This window comes from Orbicella franksi, chromosome 7, assembly GCF_964199315.1.
Source record: "Orbicella franksi chromosome 7, jaOrbFran1.1, whole genome shotgun sequence".
NCBI classification, from domain to species: domain Eukaryota; kingdom Metazoa; phylum Cnidaria; class Anthozoa; order Scleractinia; family Merulinidae; genus Orbicella; species Orbicella franksi.
In genome coordinates, this window is record NC_138151.1 from 17,188,806 (window position 1) to 17,213,422 (window position 24,617).

Genomic DNA, 24,617 nt, shown 5'->3' on the forward strand with positions numbered 1-24,617 from the left:
GCTGGGATCTTCAAAAAGACCATTTGAAGTGCTTATGAGTGTGCGCAAATCCGCTTTAAGATAGGTGCCTTCGGGCTTACAGAAAATTAAAGATCACCTCTGAGACCAACTTAGTGCATTACTTGATCTTCTGACTATGTCTCTGTAAAGGTATTACAGAATGGGGCACAGTATTTATCAACACAGATATTTACGACATCTTTCAAAAGACATCATGACGTGCTCTGAAATTCAGCGGAAGTATGTGTGTTGACGTTCTACATTTCCGAAAACACAATAACGAGGAGAGATAAGAGGAGAGCCAACGGATTATTGGAAAACAATTTTCCGATAACAAACCACGCTCGTGGTAATTTGACTAATGATCAGGGACAGCAGCGTAAAACAGAACAGTCCGGTTAAATTTGAATTCAAAGTCGCGTGTTTTTGAAAGTTGCTGCAATTAAGTTATATTGCTTTGTTTTTGTTCAAACGAGCATTCAACTGATCGAGTAGCTCTAATTACTGATAATTTTCTTCCGTCACTCGGCAGCTGGTTGAAGAATTTGTCGTCAAAAAGACACAAAAAGAGTGTTTCCGAAGCACAATCTTCACAATTTCAGTTTGTCCTATATATACTACATACCAAACGTCTTAAATGAACTTATATAAATAGATGTCTTTTGACCTCCATCCATGGTCTCCTTTTTCCTGTTTCTATTCTTATCTCTACCCCATTCCATAACACGCCTTTTGTCGAGGGTATTACAGTTCTTTTTCAGTTCTTTGGTCAAAATGTGTCAGTTCGTTTCTTTTCCGAGACAAACATTACGTACCGAATGAAAATATAGTTCATTTATTTAAAAACTGTTTTGGCTAGTTGATTGTTGCCTGAATTTGGAATTGATACTGGGGCTTAATAACAAGTAACGTGTGCACAATATATATCTAATGAACCTACGAGACAAAGTACATTCTGCTGTTTTGTTATAACGCTTTTTTTTATTTTTTGACCGTATAAACAGTTATCAGAGTAAAATAAAATTACGCTTAATTTATTTGAAATTCTTTGTATACACACTTTGATTTGAATTTGAAATATGATGAAAAATTTGTTGCATGAAGCCATCTTTGTAACGTACAGAATTATTTTAGGACTTCAAAATGATGATTTAATAATAACATAAAATTCTTTTAATACTTGCGAGTTCCCCTTTGAGATTTTATTCCTTAGTAAATACAACTTTCAACTCGGTTATTATAAAACGCAATAAAGATCTTTATCCAATAGCTTTTAAGCAATCATACGTTGTCGTGAATAGACTAACCAGGTAGATAACAAAACTATAAAACACAGAACTGAGATATTTGATATATTAAATTAGTTAAGTTTGATATGTGACGTACAAACCTATGTTTTTAAGCTCTTAATCTACGGATCTTTTCTTGTTGTTTTCGACCTTATATCTAACTCATTAAAGGAACAAGACAACCCGAGTTTACTATTCTGAACAATTCTATATCAATTAATGAGATATTTACAGTATGTACAGCAGCATTCAGAGAGCGCTACCATATAAAATTTAAGTATAAATACGTTATAAATTATTTTTCTCAACTCTTTTTAACGAACCTCCTTTAAGTTGCAATTGTTAAGTGTTTTTGTTTTTCTTGGCGTTTGTTCTCTTTAGTCCAAGTTTTTCGTTGCCTTTTCATATTGCTATTGATGTAACCGGTTCATCTTGTTTTCGTTCTTCATTGGCGCGATGTCTTTTCTGGTATCGTCTGTTTTGAAACCAGTTTCTGATCTGAAGTTCCGTCATTTCCAGGCCTCTTGCCAATAGCGTGCGCTCGTCGCGTGTTAGATACTGTTGGCGGGAAAATATCTTGTCTAGATATTGGAGTTGACGCTGGGTGAAATGACTGCGATTTCGCCTTTTCCGCTTAGGACCATTTTCACTGAAGCACTTAACCGATTTCGATTCCTTCTTAAAATCTTTGTCGTCAACTTCATCTGAAGATAAAACAAGACAAAAACGTACTTAAGTTTACGTACATCCGGTTTTATATACTATTTAGAATGTGTCAGTGAGATTTGAGCCAAAACGACAGGGTTATAATCCATTTGTTGTCGTGATGACTAGCTTAACCTGATTCAATATAACACACGTATTTTAGATAAAGTAGAACTGTGATATAAATGTTGCGCTTCACAGCTCAGCTCATGTAACATCGATAGCTATCTGCAAGCCGCACAAGGGTCATATTAGTGCTCATCTTAAACATCTTAACAGACCTAAATCACTTTTCAAATCTTCACGCAAAAACGGAATCACGTCCATAAAATCTAAAAATCTATGGCAGCTATCCTGATGCCATTCAGATCAAGGTGTATAAACACAATGAAGAAAAAAGCCTTGTCCTTCTTTTATGTCAGTAAGACTAATACACAACGCAAAAAATACGTAAACTTGTTTTTCTTTTTTATATTCTATTGTCTGACTTTGCAAGTTAATTTTGGAACATGTTTATCTTTGCAATAATCTTAAGTGAATTACAGAATGTTCGGATGCTTTACAATATTGGCAGCTTGACCTCTCTCTCTTTATTTAATTTCAGTTTTGTTTTTTGACATAATAACTAAGTTAGACGTTTATTAGAAAAACTGTTAATCTCATTTTCGATCAGTTTGTGGACATGCTTTTAGTCCTATCTGACGTCACGATTTAACAGATGCGAGATATACAAGCACATTGTTAAAGAATTATACCGTTGAAGCTCAAACCCGCTGAATGTGTTCTCGAAAGTCACTATTCAACCAAACAAACACTTAAGCCTCTTTAAAGCGAGCAAATATACATAATGAAGCATCTCCACGCTCAAATTATTTTTATCGTCGAAACGTCACACACATACAGACGCCCAACTGAACAATAGCTGACATGGATGTTAGTTTACCACCCTTTAAAAGCTCCATGAATTGATTCCCTTAAGGTCAAAGTTGTGGCATAAGAAACCATTATAGCTTGAAGTCCTATAGACAGTCGATTGCATGAAGACAAACTTCGGCCAATGAGAGATCAATATTCAAATACACGAATACTGGTTTATTGTTCATTAAGTCACGGTATTTTTGAAGATATTGCAAGGCGGACTTCTGGTGTCGCCAGCTCTTTTTAAACTGGTCACGCCCCGGTATTAGAAACAAGTGAAGCACACACGAAACAAAAGTATGTTACAAAACTTCAATTTATGCCACGAGAGCCGACAGCAAAGAGACTTTATGTTTAGCGTGGATTCAGTATGCAATAGAATATGTTTATAATCATTTCATTTTCTTACACTTACAGAGTAACAAAGAGAGACTTCATAAGTAATAGCGAGTAAATTTTACTTTCTTATGTCAAAGAAAAATGATTTTTTTTTGTGGGTGAAGCTCAGAAAATGCATGCCCACGGGCTTGGAAATTCGGATCTTTATCAGTTGGGCTAGTAATGACTCATTTGAATCAACTCTACTAAACCTTGCAAACTAATTCGGATAAATAGGCCAAGCAAATATATTGATATCAAAAAGAAAGTTGGATTGATTCCACAATTTACGCTGAATAACAATAATCAGGCCAAACGTTGTTACTTTTCTTCACGAGCGAGTATTGTGCAGCCACCAAGAAAAAACAACTTTGTCGTCTACTAGTTTTCCGTTGCAGCGATCTTCAATATTATTTTTCAGACCTTTCGAAACTCGCTTGAAAAATGAAATGTCTTACGTGTCTTAGAAGGAAAATCCTCGATAAAAGAAGGTAGGTTCCTTGGGAAAGAATGAAATGCTTTTTTTCCCTTTATCTGCTTGTATCAAAATCCCTCTAATCGCCACTCATACAAAATTCAATTTAGTTTGAATATATTATCAAATAAACAAGGCACGGAGGACGAGGTATAAAATAATATGTTTAACTACTTTATAAATTTAAGACCATGTTTTTCTCTCCTCCAGATAAATTTTCAGTTGTCGCCAAAACGAGTCATAAAGCCATATAAACTGAAAAAAGCTTTTCTTTCAAATAGGGATTTTGAAGCTCAGTGACAAATTGTCATTTTCTAGAAATACTGCCAAGTCGGGGTTTAATAACATTAAAATTCTTACCATTTTTGTTCTGAATTTCTTCACCTTTACAGCTTAAGCTGTCTTCTTCAATGGCTTTCGTCTGTTCCCTGAAAAACTGGTCTTTCCCGCCGCTTGTTTTGCGTAATCTTCCTTCAACTGCATGCATATTAGGCGCACAGTTTAAATACACAGGGCTGTAACGAACCGCGCAACATTGGTAAACTGCGGGGTTTGTCGACCACCGTTCAAAGCCTGCTTCGTCCCCGGCTGTGTGAAAACTCACAAAGTTTGTTCTTCGTCTATGCCGAGCAAAATCGTCTCGCAAAATATTTTCAATCGAAAACGAGAGATTAACTTTCTGTCCGTGAAAATCCATTTTGGTTGATAGCAGTTTCTGACCTTACGATATTCAACCTCTGACCAAACTGAAAGTGGTTTCGCTTAAATACACAACTTTTGTAGTCATGAGTATTTAAAGAAACCGCCCCCTTAAGCTGTCGGGACATGCATGCTAAAGACTGTAAAGTGTTTGGCTATTTTTGGAACTCATATATATTGTATATTCACCTGGCAAAGAAAATCAGTAAAGCTTGAAAACAACACTGTTACCGAGGCACACGAGAATTGAAGTAACTTTTTGTTGCAAAGCTAAAAGACGCTAGTGACGAAAACGGAGTGACGCTTGCATAGGGTGGGTGTCCCGTTCATCCACCGCTTCCTCGATCGACAAAACGGATTAAGTCATATTGTGTTGTTTTCTTCAGCATTAAAGTTGTTTCCGTGATTTTCAGTGATGTGCTTACAAGAATTCAGAGTGAAGAGACCACAAACAGAAAACACCAAGGATGCGTTTCCTTGACATCCCGGTCTTAAGTCACGAAAAGTGAAGTTATGGTGAAGAAATATCGATCACGGCTACTAATTTTTCTCTTCTTGTGTCAAATAATTGAACTATGCTAAGCCGTATTGCGGTATTTTCTAGAGAATACCACCCAAATTGTCAGGCTTTGTGACTCGGCCTCATATCTGCCGAGAATGAATGCGCTTAGCGGTATAGTGCATTACACGGTTTGGGCTAGGGACCAAAGACGTATCTTGTTTCACACATTCAGTATACCGAAAAACAAGCTCTTTTAAAGACTTTTAAAACTATAATCATTATGTCGACATTTTAAAAGGCGTTTACATCGTTTTGAAAGAATAGAATTCTATTTACTTCCGGCATTAAACCTAAAAATACAATTTGGCCAAAAATATCGTTGTACTGTTTAAAAATCGGTGTATTGAAATTCGCACGCGCGAACAAACTCGTTCGGAAGGCTTTGTTTGTGATGAGTTTACTCGAAAATTTCAGAAATGTTGTTTTTTAGTGCAGTTGAAAAAGGTATGTTTAGTTTAACTTACAGGATAACAAAGTGAGACTTAATAGCTAGCGAGTAAATTTAACTTTCTTCTGTTAAAGAAAGAAAGTAAGTAAGTTGTTGTAGTTGAAACTGTGAAAGTATATGGCCTGGGATCTCGCAACTCTGTGAAGATGCGAGACGAACTCGTGCGGAAAGCCTTAATTTGTTTGTCTTAAGTTTACTCAAAAATTTCAGAAATGTTAGTTTTATGAAATTGAAACGAAATACTGTCTTTAGTTTAACATGGCTTAAGAATTGATTTCTGTCTAGACATCGTTACCCAACAGGTTTATGAACATAAAAGATCTCGTTTTCCGATCCATTTATTTTGCTTTTCAAAATTTGGTTTCGCTACTCATTTTACTGTAAGCAGGAATGTGAAGGAGATATTAAAGGCATTTTATATCATAGTCCATACTTATAGACTCAAAAGGATATAACAAGGTTATTCTAACTGAAAAAGACAATAACTGATTCTTCTTTTTAATAATTACACTCTACTTTTTCGACTTGAAGTGTTTTTTTTTTCAACTCCACAGTATAAAAATAGCCCTCTAGAATACTAATGTGTGAAAGGATTTATGAATGAAATGACAATGGCGTTGTCAACAGACGCGGAAAAAATCCAAACTATTTAGTCCAACATCACAGGCGTTCAATGTTAAATTCGGGAGAGATATAAGTTCCTTGAACATTATTAGAAATATTATTCCACAAATCCTGAACTTAAGATCAGACTGAATTACAAGTGGGTATAATTTTTGCCAAACCAAACAGGTTGACATACTAGCCAGTTTTATATCCCCGCATGTGGCCACTGTTCTTGAATCTTAAGGGAGTATCTTCCAAAAACAGCCACACCTTGCCATGCGTGTCATTTCAGAAGATTCCAAGTTCATACTAAGTTTAAAAAGTTCCCGTTTTTGTTAACGATTGATACAAGAGCTGCAATACAGGCTGGTAATATACAGCTTTCACTTCAGTGGTCTCCTACTAGGGTTTTATTCACCTGAGAATTGCATTTTATCAATATTTTGCGTAATAAACAGTATCGTACAGAAGTACTTTCCAGTAGCTTTCATTTGAATGGTCACACAACTGAACTCAGTAGGGGTTCATGCACATACTAAAAAGGTTAGAACCACAGTATCACACGTGAAAATTCTGCTGAATAGCTTTCATTTCAATGGTAACACATAAGATCTTCATCCACATACTGGACAACTCGAAAAGTTAGAACCATCGTTAACAGCATTATTAACAGTAGCACAAGAAAGTACGAATCAATAGCTTTTATTTGAATGGTACCACACAGAGGTTTCATCGAAAAATCAGCACCGCGTAGAAGTTTTGTAAAATACGATGCGCTCGATGTTTCATTTGTATAAGCTATCTAGAAAGATTTGCCAAACTTATCATTTTAACATTTCCTACTTGTCTCTAGTTGCGATACAGCTATTTTCGTATTATCTATTTTCAATTGTGCTGCTTTATAAATAGTTTGAAAGGCCGAGGCGTTTCTAAGGGTGATTCAGAAATGCCTCTTTTAAACGTACTAGAAACTCTTGAAAACTCTTAAGGTTATACTTAACGTGTTGCATCTGAAGTCCTAGTGAAATATAATTCGACTACTGAAATTTATGGCAGCAAAGTATTTCTTTCGTTCAGTGCAGCAGAAGATTAAAAACGATTTAAGCGAGTTTTCTGCAGTTTCAAGTTCCTCTCGACGAGAATTAAAAAAAGCTAAAGCTAATCTTAGGTCATTATGTTATTCTCTCATAGTCGTGCAGATATTCGCCGGTTATCAAGCGCGGTTAACGCTAAAAATAAAAACCCGTACTACATATAATCACAACACCAAATAAACCCTGATCAAACAATCTTACTGGCTTTGACACATTCGCGAGGAAGAAGTTTATGGTACTTAAATTAAAGTTTGTAAGTAGACGCTTGATTAATTGATCTGTGTCAAGAAAACCTTAAGAATTTAATGGCAACGAAGACTGCGCCTGAATGTACACTCTAACACTTTTTCCTCAAGTGTAATAGGTAGCTAATGAACTCTTTTAAAACACTTAAAATATTTTCGAAATTATGTTAGGGGAGGGCTGTGAATTCCTAAGAATGAGAGGAAGTTGATGACTCATGAGTGCTGGTAATTACTGGGGTATTGCCACTAGGGGTATTACAGCCACTCCCCTGGGATGTGATCGCAGCCCACAACAAGCCGGTTATTTCCCGGTATTGTTCAGGGGGGTTTCCCTAACTCAAGAGGGACTTAAGCAAGTAACTGCACATGTAGCATCACTAACTAAAACGTCGGTAAATCGAAATTACAATAGACTGCGCGTGCGTTGTACATGTGGGTACATTCTTAGTCGTTCTCTTCACAAAACAGCGAAATGTAAAGACCGCGTAGAAATTCTGCGTTACGCGAAAAGTTCGGAAGCTTAACAGCATCTAAAATTACGTGTTCTGATATTAGATCGTCCCGAAGCTTTCCCCATACACTGTGTAGACCTAGCTAATCACGAGAGATTTTCGAAAAAGTATTGACCAATTTATTTTTTAATCCATGCAAGTCCTGTTGAAAATTCTAGGTAAAGATACTGTTCCTCGCCTAAACGTCTTTAAAACTGCATTCTTACATTACGGTGATTACAACGTGTACCAGTATAAAGTAGATTCCCCTCTAAATCTCGTGACGTGTGTCAAGTCACCTTTATCGATTATTAAACAGATAACCTTTTAGCCAAAAAAATGGTAAAAGGTATGCCTATCATACAATTTTAACGTGCTTTTTGTTTTAAAGGGCCGCGAGAAATAGTCGAATAATTTTATATATGGCTTGACTGAGCCGAGTTCAATTTTGGGTCTCAAACATTAAAGAAAAACAAAAAAAACAAAACAAAAATAGCCAGTGTCATGGATAAGAGCCGAGGGATTTGACTTGGGTCCTCTGGAACACAAGACTATAAGAACCCGAAACCTCTCCGCCTGTCTCACCTTCCTTCAAATTACAAAATAACGATCTAGACACGCACCGGCAAATAGCGAAGGGCAGAAATATCTTGCATGCCAAGGTCAACCTGTAGTACAATACTGTCAATTTGCTGTTGATCAGCTTTCCGCAAGACGTTTAGACTACGAGTAGTCCCTCTTTCGCTTAGTTCATCTAGCGCTGAGACCATTTTTTCTCGCGGTTTTCTCTCGCGTCACACACGACGAACTAAGCGAAAGAGGGACCACTCGTGGTCTACAATATGTTCTGCATTTTCCTGTTTACATTTATAAACAAAAATAAATGTTTGAAGTCTCATTTTAACTAGTGTCTCTTTTTTTATTAAATACCCATTCAAATTATTTTTGCTATAACTATATATCTTTCGTTATTTACACGTATATGGTTGTTATGCTTCTCAAGTTTTAAAAATAACGGTTTGACCAATACTATATGTTCGTCTTTTTCGTCAACAAAATCAACCAACACCATCAATTATATCCTGCTCCAGCTTATAAATAGCATAATAAATAATTTTATAATAGAAAACTGAAACCCTCGAATGCGTTTTCATTTTTAGTTCAACATTTTAGTTTCTTTCTTTCTTTTTTTTTTTTTTAACTCAGCACAAGTCTTCCTGATTACAACTTTTTTTTCTTGTAGTCGCCACACATGTCGATTACACTGTCATCCTGATATTTCGTTTCTAGCCGGCTAAGAACGAATCGTTTTTGGAGGAGCCAGCTCTATCACGTGACCCTTCGTACATCCAACTTGCTTTTTCCTGTTTATTTTACAAAACATTTTGTTTTTCAGTTTGCACTTTTTTAAACCCTTGCTAATTTAGACAGTTTTAGTCTTCGCTTTTCAAGCAAGCCGGCTCATCCTGTTTGGTACTCTTTGTGGCGCAATGCTTTTTCTGGTATCGCCTGTTCTGAAACCAGTTTCTGATCTGAAGTTCAGTCATTTCCAGGCCCCTCGCCAATAATGTGCGCTCGTCGCGTGTCAGATACTGTTGGCGGGAAAATATCTTGTCCAGATATTGGAGTTGACGCTGGGTGAAATGGCTGCGATTTCGCCGCTTTCGTTTTAAAGTGTTTACTTTCAAGCACTTTTCTGTTTTGGCTTCCACTTCAGCCTGTTCGTTCTTGCTTTCATCTGAAAATCAAACATGGCTTACAATAAGTAACACTGAATTGATAAGTTCTGTTAGATCCAAGACCATAAAACTGATAAAAGACGCATTCGTTCTTCGTGATGCCTCATTCCGACTGAAGCAATAACGCGGTCAATTATATTTTCAATAAATAGTACATATCTCGATATAATTGATGCGGTTAAATTGACACTGCTTCGTTATATATTATGATAAAAATTCAGAGCTCATATCAATGATTATTACACGGATTAAGTAAACTCTTCACAAAGTGCTTTTCAATCGTACCGATCACCTTTTTTTGTAAGCGGTATGCCAATAAAATACACAGGTACAAACAAAGAAGGGAAAGGAATGCAGTAAAAAAGGATTAGTAAGAAAGATGCTGATTTTTAAAGGGGGTCCACGTCACATATGTGGTTTTAAGTAGGGTCCTGTAAACCAAAAGCAGCTAGAAGATAAAAGTCTAGAAACGTCTACCATTCTACATTTACAAAGTTAAATTTAAGAATATTCACAAGTCACTCGCGTGATTTGTTATGTGGCGCAGCGTTCGCTCGTTGCATTTCGCTGGTATAACATGCGCAGAACTGTGAACCGTTAGACAGCCAGTGATTTCAGTTAGCTTTTTAAACCGACGAAGACCGATTTTCTTCGATCGAAACGTCTTTGTATAAGTAGCTATAAACGTTGTTTTAATGTTTTAGTTTAAGAGTCAGTGTCAAACAAAACTTCAAATGTATACCACTTATGTATTAGTACTGATATACAAAACAGAATTAAGAAATACTCATAAGGTGTCTTTTAAAAGTAAATGAAAACTGTACATGTTCTTAATTACATCGATTTAAGCGTCCCGGCCAACCATTAATGGCACAGTAAACAAAACGGTTTTATGTGTAGCGATTACAGCTCTAGAGACAAACACGAAATAAGAAAGCATGCACGTATTACTTTTAACTGACTGATCGTTCATCCGTTCTTCATTTAATATGGATCCCATTGTATAACCTACGCGATTAATTAGATTTGGAATAAACCAACTATAAGCTAGAAGAATCTCAAGACTTTGTTCCTTGTCGTGCGCTGCCAGTTTTGGAACGTAACACAGCCGAGCTGTAGAATAAAATTCATGGTACATGTCGCTGGAGTAGCTGTTGTCAGTCCGAGACAGTGAGTTTTTAAATGACTTGTCGTTCGTTAGAACGCATCAATAGTTGTTATGGAAATATAAGGCTAGAAAAAAGAGGTTTAAAAGCCAGTATAAAGTCTATAAAGCGAAACAACAACTTGAACCTCAATAAACATCACCAACTGCAAGCAGAAAAGAGACACCAAAGGAAACCACAATTAATTTACTATTTTCGTATGATAACGTCAATAACACACCCACGCAGGCAGTCAACCGAGTGGTTTCCCGGGCCAGACGGTGTTTGTTTTTCCTCCAACTTGAAATTTTAGATAATTATGGCTTATTGAGTTCGACGTAAGCCTAAAAGAGTTAAATCAAGGCCATCAAATGAAATTTAACATATATCTAATTACCACAGATAGGAACGATAGTATTTTCATGATGTTTGGTACATGGTCTTGAAGGCAGCTCTCTCTCCTCTGTGGTCAAGCACAAGACGGCAAAAGCACAATTGGCAAACATGGTTTCGTAGTAACAATGACTCTTTTGTTGGCAAGGAAATTAACTCAAAGATTTATCTGTTTGCTTAGAAGAAAACTTGAATGGTAGGAGCTTTAGTTTCAACGCTTCACTTTGAAGTGAAAATTAAAGAGAATCTGAAAGTAAGTGACACTTTAGGAAGTCGCAGCGAAAAGCAGGGAGATACTGAGAAATCAAATCGAGTAGTCGAGCATCAGAGGGGTTCACATTTCCAGACGATTTGTGGTAATTATATAAATTCTTTCTTTAGAAAATTAAAATGGAAAAACAGATAGTGGCTTTTTTCTGTAATGACCTCATGTCATTTACTCGCATTATACAATTAGCCCTCCCACTAAATTTTCATGAGGCTTTGTTGAATTTGCAGAGTCACAAAAATTTGTAATCGCGGACCTTTTCATGATAAAAATATGATTTTTATAATACTTGAGCGAGGCGTTCCAAGAATCCAGGAAATAAAACCCTAAGATTCTGCTTTCATTACGAAAGCAATCTATCTGTAAAGACACACGAGCGAGCTTTTCCGCAATCTGCGTGAATTGACGTGAAAGACCACGCATGATTTAACTTCTGTTATGAGGAATGTATAGAGCCCTAGAAACTGTTGGAGCATTTTTGTCCAAATTCGTCTTAGTTTTTTTTAAACTAGAAAACATGAACTAAATATTTGACTTAGTCAGTTCTAACTACAGTTTTCTAGTTTATGATGATGAAACCATCAGGTGATATGAAGTGATATTTGTACCCATTTGATCAAAACGGGAAATATAACAAATTTGCACACGTGCTTATAAACGGTTGCTTGCCGTGGCGAGTTCTAGCTTAGTAGGAAATTAGTCAATACCTAAGTAGTTTTTGGACTTTTTAATGCACGCTGTCTGTCACGCTTTTTAACTCAAGTTCATATGAGCTGTTTCTAAATAAATACATTACACCATTCTCCTCGGTAATCCTCTAACCATATGATATCTTAATTTGTTGAAAACACCCCAATATGTTGAAAACAAAACAAATTAAGTCTACAAAAATCAAAAAGTTTCAACTCGATCAATGTCTCTTTTATCGCTTAGAATTTTCTCTTATTTATATTATCAGTAAATTTTTTAAAATTTATTATTAAAATACTTACACTCACCCTGAGGGGGCTCGTCATCTTCGCACTTCAAGCATTCTTCTTCAGTGTCTTTAGGCTGTTCTTGAAAGAGCAGTCGTTTGTCTGCATTTACTCTGTGCAATCTTGCGCCAACTCTGTGCAAGCCCGGCAGAAAGTGCATCACCACTGGGCAATAGCGAACCGCACAGTATCGATAAATTGGAGTGACTGGACATCTCTCAAAACTTGACTGGTTCGATGGTATACTTGGAATATTTCTTGGTCGTCGCTGGGAAAAATCGTCTCGTAAAATATTGTCAATCGAAAAAGGCAGACTGGTTTTCTCACTGTGACAATCCATTTGATTTTTTTTGTAATATAATTAAACCGCAGCTCACCCGATGTGACCTTGCTGTTTGCAACCTCTGTTGAAAGTGAAAGGTTTTTCGCTTACACTTGAATTTAATGAGCGTCAGTTTTATTTATAATCCGCGGTCCGCTGAACTCGTCATGATTGGTTGAATGACTCGGCTATTTTTAGGGACAAGAACCTGACCGCAAGTAGTTTGTGCACGACGTTACCAGGGAAATTACATCAAGTTTAATCCATTATTACAGGTAACTTTTCCGGGAATAAACACTCTGCGGGCTTCCCGAGGTTTCAATAACCTCTCCAGCCAATAAATTCAAAGTGCCGTAGCATTTCCGTTGTTACCGCGAAACTGAAAACAGACAAACAGAAATGTCGAGGGTGCATTAATTTAATAAGTGCTATGTCTGCAAGATAAATGACAAGAAATACAGCATTGGAAGCAATTCTTTTTAGGACTGAATACTCCGTTTAAATTGTTAATACAGGTGTTAAGCGGTGGCAAAAATCCCCAAATTACGTAAAATAACCAGTTATGTATTTTGAGTGGGTTGCACGTACAGTCATATTTCAGCTCACAATTCTCCGCGGGCAAGCCCCACTGCTTTTTTTCCATCATCTCTTTAATTACTCAGTTGATAAACATCAATTCTTTAGAAAGAGCTCTCAGACAAAAAAATAACTGGATCAACATGTATCAGGACAATTACCGTGAAATCTTCAGAATGCATTCTTTGCAGGACTCGACGCACTTCCGGTTACGTCAGCGATAATAAAATAACAACACCCTTTGTTTGGCCTCATCGGCCCACGCGCTTGGCGTGGTACGGTAGCGTGACATAAGAACATAAATCGATTTGAAATCACGTTTCCGACGATGAACTGTAACACCAGCATATTTATCTTATGATTCTTTTGCGGAGGTCACGAGAGAGTCACTAGCTTACCTTAAGTGTAGGAGTGGGAGAGCGTGATTCTGCAGAATTCTGTTAACTTTCAGGGTACAATTTTTGATGTCATGCGTAAAATTAAATGCCTTGTCTATGAATTAAATAGTCTTGCAGTGTTCTGTTATGATGATTCAGTGCTTTTCGCGGTTTGTTTTACTTTTATCGGCTCCCGGAAAATCATAAACATGGAGAGAGAGGGCGGGAAGGAAGGAAGAAAGGAAACAGTATGATAAGAATTACACAGCTGTTTACAGCAAATCAAAAACATGGCTTTACAGAATGACTTGTCTCGCCACAATTAACTTGAACTGTGGTACCGTGGCCCTTATGAAGGCAGAAAATTATTGGATTCACAGGATACAAAACATTTCTCCATGTCCGCTTACTGAATTCTCCGCGAATCTCCAACTCGTAAATATACCCCTCTTGCTAAACAAACCGTTAAGACTTATATTGATTTTTCACAACAAACTTCTTTCTTCGAGTAGTTTTTAATTAACAGTGACACATATTGTTAGTCCAGGAAAGGTGTATACCCCCCAAATAATGTACGTTTTTGTTTTCAAGTTGGCTAAATGGTTAATTTTTTCTCATCATATGGTAAGGTAATTCGCCTAGTTTGTGGTTAAATTTTTGAAGAACGTAGCACTTACTTTTGAACGCTGACATTTTAATTGTTGGTACTTGCTTGCATTGTTTACGTTACAGTTTTATTTTAAACTCTAGAAACAATGCCTTTAGCATGAAAAAATCATCATTTCTAAATAAGTAAAATCGTTCTTGAGCCGATTTGAAACACGAGCAACGAAAGATATTTTTCCTGTACGTCATGAGCCACTTGCCTGATGTTCAAAGCTGGCGGAGAAGACGTAAAGGATGGAGCAGTATGGTTAGAAGACTGAAAGATAAAACTCTTAGAAACTTCCTGTGGCCTTTGATCGATTTTAAGGCGTAAACAAACGTAATTGGGATCGCACCCTGACAACAAACAACAAAACAAGTTATTGTTAGGGCAGTGCCATAACATTGGATTAACGGAGAAAGATAGATAGAAATAGATAGAAACTTTGTTAAAGTGTCAGTGCCTTGTAGCCTGAGAAAATCCCATACTAATTTGGGGACACAAAATAAGTAGAATAAAAAAACAAAAAAATTCAGTGAAAAAATATTTACGGTAAAACTATTTATGAGACTTAGTTCAAAGCGATATCAGTGGGAGTCACATGCAGTGTCACACCGGTGGGGAAAACACGAATCCGTCTTAGATCAGAAAGCCCTTTTGTAGAGTCGTCAACTGAATGTGGTTTACAGCCGTGCTTGCGTTCCATGCTCTGGCAATTACAATTTGCCCTTGCATTCACTTGTTGCTAGCGAAATAAAAGCAGGATTATGTTAGAAAATAATTTCTGGCCATAAAGCTATGCCTGTCGCTCCCTACTTTTCTATCACAATCGATTAACTGACCTGCAGTCTCAATCTACGAAAATTTACTAATAAACTTTAGCTACTACTCTCCATCTTGCTTAAAAGGTGGCTGAATGAAGGAACATGAATGTAATTTAACATTAAACCAAATTTAAGCGCGCTCTCAAATGAATCTACCCAGTAGAGAACAATAGTTTATTGTGTTGATCACGACTGACAAAAACGGCGCTAATCTGGCACGCCCCATGCGAACCCCAATACTGAAAGGAAGTTTCCTCTCCATATGGGAGCCGATTTCAGGGGAGTCGACCGCCTTCTGAAGCTCTTCCATTCAGACTAGGTCTTCCTGTAAATCCAATTAAATTGTACACTAGAAAAATGGATAATTCTGCTATCCGTGGGTCTTCAGGTTCTCAACATGAACCCCGAGTCTGTTTTAGCGCTGCATTATAGTCAAAAGCTAGGAAATGTCCATGACCTTTATAATGCATGTTTATAGTCGATTTTACGGCTCGTTCAAGTTTATGCTGGTGCAACTGAAGCGGAGAACGAAAATCGACGAGATTTGAAAAAAGCTAGAATTTAAACTCCAGCACTCCGTGTTAAAACTACTGCGACTCACATGCGCTCTCATGAGAGTCGCAAGTACGGTTTTCATGTGACGCTGTCATATTCCAAAATAAAAAAATTACCTAACTTTTCGAGGTTTTAGTTTCATCAGATGCAAAACCCTCTAAGAACGTGACGTTTTACAAAGCTGTAGTTCAAGAGGGTTCTTCGATTTATAATATTGAGAACACGTTTGAATTTTCAAGCTTTTGCGTGGTGTGAGATCAAAATGGCGGCCCGAGAATGCTGTAGGTCAAAAGATGACTTACATTTTAGTTTTTTGCTAACCGAACAGTCGTTACATTAGACGAGGTATTGATTTCAACGTTTCAGAGCCCTAGAATAATAACTTTTCATTTTATTTGCTAAACTCGATGACAGATGTTTCTGTTACTTCTCGGCCGCCATGTTGGTGTCCCCTCAAAGGACACCAATATCGCTTCCCATACAAAAAGCTCTGCACATTTGTGTGAAGCACTGCCGCGAATAACGCGCGAATGAAAAACCGCACAGGCCTAAATCATGATGAGTTTGTTTACATATCAATCCGTTTTATATCCCAGATTCTGGACTTAATTTATTATTTTCATAGTACGAAAGTGAAAACCGTCCGCAACTGAAGAATTTTATTTCAACAAGGTAATGAGTTCAGTAGACGGAGTTACCAGACCACGGGAGCAGCCCGCCTTTCTCCTTAGTTTCTTGAGTAAGAAGCCGAAAAGAATCCAGAGCAAAATTAAATCTTTTGTCCAAACTCTGCAATACCTGAACTCACGTTAATTGCATTATGCGTTCTCTTTAGGGTCAAACTCTTTGGTAAAAGCATTAAAACGACTAGTAACAAGACAGAAGTCCGTTTACCATCTCAGGAGTGATCAGACGAGAAAGGAAAAGCAGCAGTTTTCCGCTCATTCAGATTTTTAAAAACATTCCATTTGCTAGTTTCGTGAAATATTTGCAGCCAGCCAATCTTTGGTTACCACCATGTCTAGTGGCGCGTCCCAGCTTGCGATCGTCCCGCTGCAAATCTGATTATTTGCAGTGAGGATTAATCCGATTTGCTTAAAAAATTGGATTGACTTCACTTTACGCTGTTTGCAGACGTTACGCAGTTTGCCACAACTTCCGAGACAAAAAAAATTGCTCTCCCATTATTTCGTTCCGCTGATACAAATTTTGAGAAAAAAATAAAATGGAGCAGACTCGAGTTAAGGTGTGAATATAATACTGCAAACAAAGGCGTATTGGTAGAGAACCACATTACTCAACTTAGGCTATAGCTTCCTGAATCTGTCCCCAGCCTCACCGGAATACTTCAAGTGGCCCGCTGTTATTTCCGCCATTTTGAATCGTTAATCGAACTTGGTACGTTGATCTAAACTGTGCTGGCTTTGGTCTTGGAATTTCCGATGCTTTATTTGCAGAGATTATACATAACAAGAGATCCTGGTTCCTTGTAATGTATGCAACCCCCTTAGTGATTTACACCATTTATTACTTTTGTACGTTTCTTACGATCTTAAAGAAACATACAGGGAAAATCTCTTTCACTAGTGCGGGGCCTTCTCTGAACGAAAAAGGAAACATTTCGTAGCCAATGATTGAAATGCTGATGTAAATCAGTGGAGGGGCTTCAAGCCGATATCCCGTGGAAACGTCTGCCCCGCATAGCATCAGTTTCATGCTGCAAATAGTGTCAGTTTTTCAGTTATGCCCTTCAAACGGGACAAAATATTCCTTTAAAACCCAAAACGGCGACCTCAGCCATAAATCCTAACAAATCCTAACAACAGAACTGCTCTGTACTACATTTATTTATTATTCAGTCATGTTCCATATTAGATAAATTATACTTTAATCTCACTCTTCAATTCAATGCTGGCAGAATTTTATATGGACAGCCCTTTCAGCAAAGAAAATGATAAATATACTGTATGTAACTGACATTTTGCAGGTTCGATAAAGACTAAGTTCATGTATTCCTTCAGGATAAAACTCACGCGCACATCACGTGCAAGTCGCGTGAACATCTAGATCTAGTGACATCAATCCTCTGAAGAATGCGCACTACTGCTGCTCACCAACACTTTGACTGGAACCTGCCTGGCGCGGTTTATTCCGCGGTGCCTTAACTGGTATCTCCTGTTTTGAAACCAGTTTCTGATCTGCAGCTCTGTCATGTCTAAGGCGCCAGCCAGCAGCGCGCGCTCGTCGCGTGTCAAGTATTGTTGGCGGGAAAATACGTCATCCAAATACTTGAGTTGTATCTGTGTGAAATGACTTCGATTGCGCTTCTTTTTCGCTGTGCCTTTTGCAGGTCCAGTTGTGTCATTGACCCGTTTCGCTTCCTCCATCTTTTTATTTGCACTTGCAGCATTGTTGTCTATAAATGAGAAGGAAATCGAAGAAAAGAATTTTGCTACAGTCGAGGAAATAGGCAAGTTAAGGTAGATGGACTTTGCTGTCACAAATGGGGAGAGAAATATTCTTTGCAAACTGCTTGGAATAAATATGGTACACACAAAGAAGACGCTAATTCATATTTAATTCGCTGACTTCAAAAGCGTTACGGCAGACAGTATTCAGCTGAGAATATGTTTTCTAACTTGTGATCAAGCCTATAAACGCTCTCTGTACCATTGCGTCACAGAATCACATATCTAGATTTACCCGACTCATAAAATGGAGCCATCCATAGGATCCAAACAAATAGAGTATAAATGTATTTACTTGTTCTGTTGTTCTTATTACCAGACTGACAATGTAAAAATATGGCATTCCTATCGAGACTGAATAAAGATGTAGATATCTGAACTGTTACTGAAGAAGCCAGCAGAAGATACAGCACTTATAATTGCATTTGATTCTTTCAGCGCCGGTGAAGGTGCGTTTGCAAACAGTTTAATGGCAGCATTTATTTCAAACCCCGACTGCTGAAAAAATTTTTTGTCCGCCTGATAGTGAAAGCTGCATACTTTACAATGGAACTCCGTCTTATTATATGACTAACTTCTTCCGGGGAAGGGGGGATAATAGTGACATATAAAAATTAAAGAACAGAGATGCTCGTCGTCCCTTTTATGGGTTAAAAAGACAGTTTTGGTACCTCTTAAGGGGCTCAGCATCAAAAGGTCCACAGCGAGAGCTTTTGCGGTATTGAGCCGAAATAATATTACTAGAGATATTTGACAGTCAGCTTTACGAATAGAAGTTATCCTAAGCAATCGTCTTTATCGATATTAAAAATTATGATTGTATCAGTTAATTGCGCTGTGTTAGAATTGGTATACCTCTTTGGGGTGAAAAACATTTCAAGCCGCACCCAGAAAAACCTTGGTACCTTGTAGGGCCGGGTTATTTTCGAAATTCCCGACTAGCAGGTCCGTCCTTTTTACATGAGAGTTCCCTCCCTCCCCCCCTCCCTCCCCCTCCCTCCCCCCCTCCCTCCCCCTCCCTCCCCCTCCCTCCCCCTCCCTCCCCCTCCCTCGTCCCACCCTTGGACCAACCCGTCAATTCGACCACTTCCAGCCCGTTGTTACAGCTGCCATCCTTTTTTTTATGGCTCGAACCAAAGCTTGGTCATTTAATTTGCTACTTGAAAACCTCCCCGTTAATACAACCAGTTCGTTGAGGACACCCACAGCCAACGTGTGGAGTCTTCAACGTTTATTGTATCAGTAGAGGTTTACTCCGTTAAACAAGAGGTAAATGACATAACGGCAAAAAGAAACTGAATTTGCAATGTTCAGTTGCACTAAACTGCGAACTGAAGATCAGTCGTAATAAAGAGGTGCTATAACTTTAACATAAAAATTATTCTTGTTAAGACATCATCAGTTTGAAAGGAATCAGTAATGTCGTATCATGCAGTGGCACGTAAAACAACTCCGCAGTCGTTAATACTGTAGGCCTACCCAGGGCAAATCAAGATTATATGATTATACGGCTTCTCAGTGCTATATCGCTAACGGGCTACTTCTGTATATGTGAAATGAACATCCCGCAACCTGCGGAACAAACCGAAGGCTGTAAAATAAATTAAGAGCAAATGAAAAAGAAACCTTATTCGCGGTTTTATGGACCAGTTGGCAAAAGCGAGTATAAATGTAATATTTTGCTTTAATCTTAGTCCCAACTGACAAGACATTCAAGGGTGTCAAATGGATTGAATCGTAGCATAGTTAGTCGCGGTAAACGCCGTTTAACGCGAAATGTGTGAGTTAACGTAACTATGCATAAAGATAACTTTTCACCAAAGACGCATTGTTTTACACGAACATAAACAGAGGCGACAATCTTTAAGCTGGTTTAAGCCTAATTACGTTCTTAAACGCGTGAAATAAAACGTTGTCTCCAATGAACATTTTCAACACCTTCTGAGCAGGAAATTTCAAGTGTGATGTGTCATTAGAAAAACCACGTTCTTTAACTGAACTGCTCTTAAATTTTGAGTTTGCAAGAGAGTGAAAAAGTGAATGAACTAAAATAAAAACTCCACAAGCGGTCAGATATTGAAAATTGTACTCAACATACCTCTTTTTCGTGGCTGCTCTCCGATATGACCAGAGTTTTGATAGACATCTTTCTCCGGAGTTTGAGTGCTGTAACCACCTCTACCGAAAAATTCAGTCTCGCTGCACTGGTTCATGCGTCGATCGACCTGGCATCTTAAAGCGACATATGGGACTTTGCTGCTGCTTAAAGGAGCTCCTACGTACAGCACCCTAGGAGCTTTTGTAATTCGGGAAGGATGAGGGAAGTCCGAACGAAGAATATTGTCGACAGAAAACGGTAAAGTTTGAGCCATTGCGCCGGCTGCTTTCAGCACAGCTAATTCAGCAAAAGTGATAGGTTCGCAATGGGCTTTAATACATGTCACTCTCAAGGGGCGGGTTGGCACGTCTGCCAACGCTTGCACGTGAAAATGCCGCCTAAATTAAGGACTCATTGTTAAATGAGAACAATGATAGTGCCTTTCTTTTGAAGCGCTAAATAAAAAGAAATAGCAGCAACGTGTGAACTTATCGAAATTTTACAATTTGAAATTTGTGTCAAATATATGTTTCACCAGCAGGGGAAAATGTTTTACTTTGAAGAGAGAAATTTTCAATCGCTTTTCGTGGCGGTCACGTTGTGTGAAATTCGCCATTAGAGTGTATTCAAATGAAAGTGAATTTAAAAAAAATACTCGTTATGATTACTTTCCAATAGTTTTTCCAAAATAGGACTCATTGCAATATCGGAAATGTTTTGACCTAAATAAAACATACCTTAAACGAATTTCAGCATTCCCTTGAAGTTTGTCTCAGTGCGGTTTTGATTGGGTTTTCTTTTTCCATTTGTCTTAAGTTTGTAGCTAAGAGGGAACTTTTTCATTTATCTTATTTGCTGTTTAGTCGATAAACATGACCAGAAACAGAAATTGACAACGGATATCCGCTGTGTAACGAAACAAGAGCACATGTATTCGTTTTCTCAATCGTCAAACACTTTCAGAGTCCTTTCTTGTCCAAGGCTAAGTTCATTAGTGACTGTCAAACAACCTGCTCAAATGGTGACTGGTGACAATGATTTTACAAGTTCACTCTGAACAATTAAAAGTTAGAACCTTCTTACAAGGCATAATTAACAGCATCACAAGAAAAAAAATTGAGGGTCTTTTCTCGGTCTGGTTAAACATAACCCAACATTTGAAAAAAAAAACAAAAAAAAAAAAACATGGGAATCACCTTCTTAAGCTCAAAAACGTTGGGTACCACATACGGCTACTGCTCAATTCAAGGGCTGTTAGTGTAGGCGATAAACACGATCAGTGTCTCACATGCTTCAACTCCGGGATCAAATTTGTTCCCATATTTCCGGAGATGATGTAAACACCGAACATGTTATTCCACAGACCAGCTAAGCCCTTGTCAAAACTAACAGATACAATAGAGGTTACTCCATGGAATATGCGCGTGTACGATTTTATTCACGAGTTGAGTAGTACCAGAAAACGAACGAGTGAGGGCATAGTTTTGCGGTTAAATTTCGTCGTTGCTGCCAATTCGATTCAGAGCAACAATCAAGAACTTGTTGCCAGCGTTTTTGGTTTTCTATTTCAGTCCAGAACTGCTACAGTGTTCAGTCACACCCTAGCGCTTATTTCTGAGTCCAGATATCGATAGCGGTTACAGCCATAATTAGAAGCGCTGTGCAGAGGAAGCTGGGGGAATACCGCTGAACGCTGTGTTCTCAACGTGACTGAGTTTCGAACAGCTGCTTTCATTTTCATTTCGAAAACCAACTTACAATTTTAATGAACTTACGTTATGTTTCGTTCAAGGAAAACCTGAATGATAAAAATGTATTATTTTTAACTGACGTGTTGTTTTCCGTTTTCCAAAACGTAAGAAAGCAAAAAGAACCCTTGCAATTTTCAGATTTAAATTGAAAGCTCAGTATAGAATGCTTTTAGTTTGACAAACGAAAACTGATAGGAGGCAAAATGTCATTTCTAAATCTTGATTTTCTAGAACATAAGAAACATTACCTTTGGGTGAAACTGAAACCTTCATAAATCAAGTTATCAGTAAAAAAAAAAATAGAAACATGAAGTTTAAGAAATCATATTCAAATTCTCCATGAAATGACGAAAGTGAAGAAGTTTAAGTTTAAACAAGTGACCATGATTTCTTGTTGACAGCTTTTTAACAAAGCTCAGGCACTTGTACTGAGAACAAAATTCATTTTGATTGACATAACCAAACATCTTTTTATATGCTCCAAAATTGATGATAAGGCAATGGCTAGACCTTGACTAACTACGGTCGGATTTCGAACGAAATTCTCATTGATTTTTAGCAGGAGCCATAATCGGGGACGGAGACCGTAAGCGCGCGCCATTTCTAGTATTGGGGTTGTCCCCATGATATGGGACAATAATTCTATTTTTAGAACAAATTGCGCCATCGCCTGCAGCACACGCGCGTACATGCTGCGAGGATTTTTGCGGATGTCGCGCGGGGGAAATGGCGTCCGAAATTCCCGAAAATTTTCATGGTTTTGACCCACAACTCAACGCGTTCACGTCTGTTGGAATTTTGCTTAAGTATTTTCGTCGTAAGCTGCTCCAGTTTGAGTGAAGTAAGACAGTGTCGAATTTAGGCATGTTCCGCTGTAAGCTTATATATATCGCTGATCAAGTTGTGTTCCGACGGATACTTCTTTTACATGAGCTGTACATTACTCCACTTTAAATTTCACATATGTTGAAGATTAACAGCTTTTCCATTACACAGCAAAAAACTAGTTGGATATATTTAGATATAGCAGAGCTTCAGGGCTTCATAGTTTCCTAGCTCCTCTTGCCACACGCTTGCGAAGAATTTGTCAGTCTATCGCGACCGAAAAGTAAAACAAAATAATTGCTAGTTTGAGTTTCGCTTGAATTTTAAGCAACGCTTGATGTTTCATCAAGGCCCAATAACTTTAGGTCCGTAGACACTGCTCAGTTTTATTCGTGTAAAAATCAAGTAAATTCTCTGTTGTCAATGAATGAGAGCGCCTGCCGATGCGTGTTTTCAGTACAGTCAGTAAACATGACAAATTGTACTTCCGCCGCACTTTCGTGTGAAAGCGTACATCGAACTCAAACAATAACTCTATAGTTTTTAAATATGTTTAAGATTGATAAATGTTTGAGAACATATTAAAGCTAAGCTGAAAATATGTGAATAAAGCAGAAATAATCAGCAAAGTTACGATGACGCTTTCTTTAATCAACTTGGAATAACGATTTCGAGTTTGTTGATCGAGCTATCAAAACTCCTTGTCTATTTTCATTTTCGCAGTGTAAAACTTCACTATGCTTATGTTGAAGAAACACACATGATGTTAGTAGCCTTTTTTGCGTTCGTGAAATTTGTTACAGTATCTCAGCACAAAAGATAACGAAAGAAATCTTTGTCAAGATTTGTTGACAATTGAAAACAACGACTCGGACTTGAAAGTGCACGAGCTGCACTATGCAAATGAGCTTACTGCACGCGTCAGACTTTCCTTTCAAAAACTTTTGCAAACTCACCAAACAAGCAGAAACAATAAGAAACCGTCAAAACAGGTTTTGGTTATGATGAACCATTGTCTGAGAAACTCACAAATTAACTCGATACCAGAGTAGAGAGTTTTCTTGCTATATTCTTAAGTCAGAACAAACGCAAAAACATACGCGTAAGCTTACAACTAGCGTGAGCAGATCTTATTATTCATTTCCAGCGCGAGATTGAAGTCTTGTTTTCGACCCTGAAAAACCCACCTTTTCCGTTAGCTCAGATCATAAAACTACATATAAGCGCCCTGGTTCGTATTCCATGCCTTATTCCCTGCCATCGCTGTGTAAAATACGCAAGAGAATCTCTCAACTCTCACCATTTGTTCACGCAACGTGACAACATTCACGCGAGAGTCCCTGACATGTGCGTGAATCCGCGCGGATATATGACGTCAGGATGGCGCAATTTGTTCTAAAAATAGAAAAATTGTCCCATATCATAGGTGTGCGCGAATCCCGAGACTTACGGTCTCCGTCCCCGATTATGGCTCCTGTTTTTAGCTTTGACAAAGTTTCTTTTTATTACTAATGGCAAATGCAAGGGACAGCAAACGAAAATGCCCTCTGTTGGTACACGTACGTAGCATCTGTAAAAGCTCTGATCAGCCAACTAGATCTAAACCCCGGGGGGGTTACTTTGGGAATTTCTGGGTGGGGATGTGCCGCTGGGACCCTGGAACCCTTAACCTATACCAGAGCCAGTTCAGCTGAATTTTGTTACCCTATACTAGAGTAAACTTCCCAAATCCCCCCATCTATC

General features: G+C 38.0%; 3 protein-coding genes across 4 annotated transcripts; all 3 read right to left on the reverse strand.

The window, feature by feature from the left end:
* Positions 1-429: 429 nt before the first annotated feature.
* Positions 430-5,554, reverse strand: LOC145493213 (homeobox protein vent1-like). Its single transcript, XM_081472628.1, has 2 exons — positions 4,126-5,554; positions 430-1,993 (listed from the first exon to the last, which is right to left on the reverse strand). Exons 1-2 carry the CDS (start codon positions 4,460-4,462, stop codon positions 1,692-1,694), a joined length of 639 nt encoding a protein of 212 aa, XP_081328754.1. The 5' UTR covers positions 4,463-5,554; the 3' UTR covers positions 430-1,691.
* A 2,753-nt stretch (positions 5,555-8,307) lies between these two features.
* Positions 8,308-12,898, reverse strand: LOC145492118 (uncharacterized). Of its 2 annotated transcripts, none has more exons than XM_081471453.1 (2): positions 12,454-12,898; positions 8,308-9,648 (listed from the first exon to the last, which is right to left on the reverse strand). In XM_081471453.1, the coding sequence occupies exons 1-2, from the start codon at positions 12,770-12,772 to the stop codon at positions 9,344-9,346; spliced, it is 624 nt and encodes a 207-aa protein (XP_081327579.1). In that variant the 5' UTR covers positions 12,773-12,898; the 3' UTR covers positions 8,308-9,343. The 2 variants fall into 2 exon arrangements, with proteins under 2 accessions (XP_081327579.1, XP_081327578.1); XM_081471452.1 differs by having other exon boundaries at positions 12,448-12,898.
* A 4,663-nt stretch (positions 12,899-17,561) lies between these two features.
* LOC145492585 (uncharacterized) lies at positions 17,562-20,731 on the reverse strand. Its single transcript, XM_081472017.1, has 2 exons — positions 20,299-20,731; positions 17,562-18,148 (listed from the first exon to the last, which is right to left on the reverse strand). Exons 1-2 carry the CDS (start codon positions 20,570-20,572, stop codon positions 17,811-17,813), a joined length of 612 nt encoding a protein of 203 aa, XP_081328143.1. The 5' UTR covers positions 20,573-20,731; the 3' UTR covers positions 17,562-17,810.
* Between the last annotated feature and the right edge of the window lie 3,886 nt (positions 20,732-24,617).

Coding starts and splice junctions, on each gene's coding strand:
- LOC145492585 (XM_081472017.1), bottom strand. CDS start 20,572: ATGGCTCAAACTTTACCGTTTTCTGTCGACAATATTCTTCGTTCGGAC. Junction 18,149..20,298: donor AGAGCAGCCACGAAAAAGAG/GTATGTTGAGTA, acceptor TCTCATTTATAG/ACAACAATGCTGCAAGTGCA.
- LOC145493213 (XM_081472628.1), bottom strand. CDS start 4,462: ATGGATTTTCACGGACAGAAAGTTAATCTCTCGTTTTCGATTGAAAAT. Junction 1,994..4,125: donor AGAAATTCAGAACAAAAATG/GTAAGAATTTTA, acceptor TTTTATCTTCAG/ATGAAGTTGACGACAAAGAT.
- LOC145492118 (XM_081471452.1), bottom strand. CDS start 12,772: ATGGATTGTCACAGTGAGAAAACCAGTCTGCCTTTTTCGATTGACAAT. Junction 9,649..12,447: donor CGAGCCCCCTCAGGGTGAGT/GTAAGTATTTTA, acceptor TTTGATTTTCAG/ATGAAAGCAAGAACGAACAG.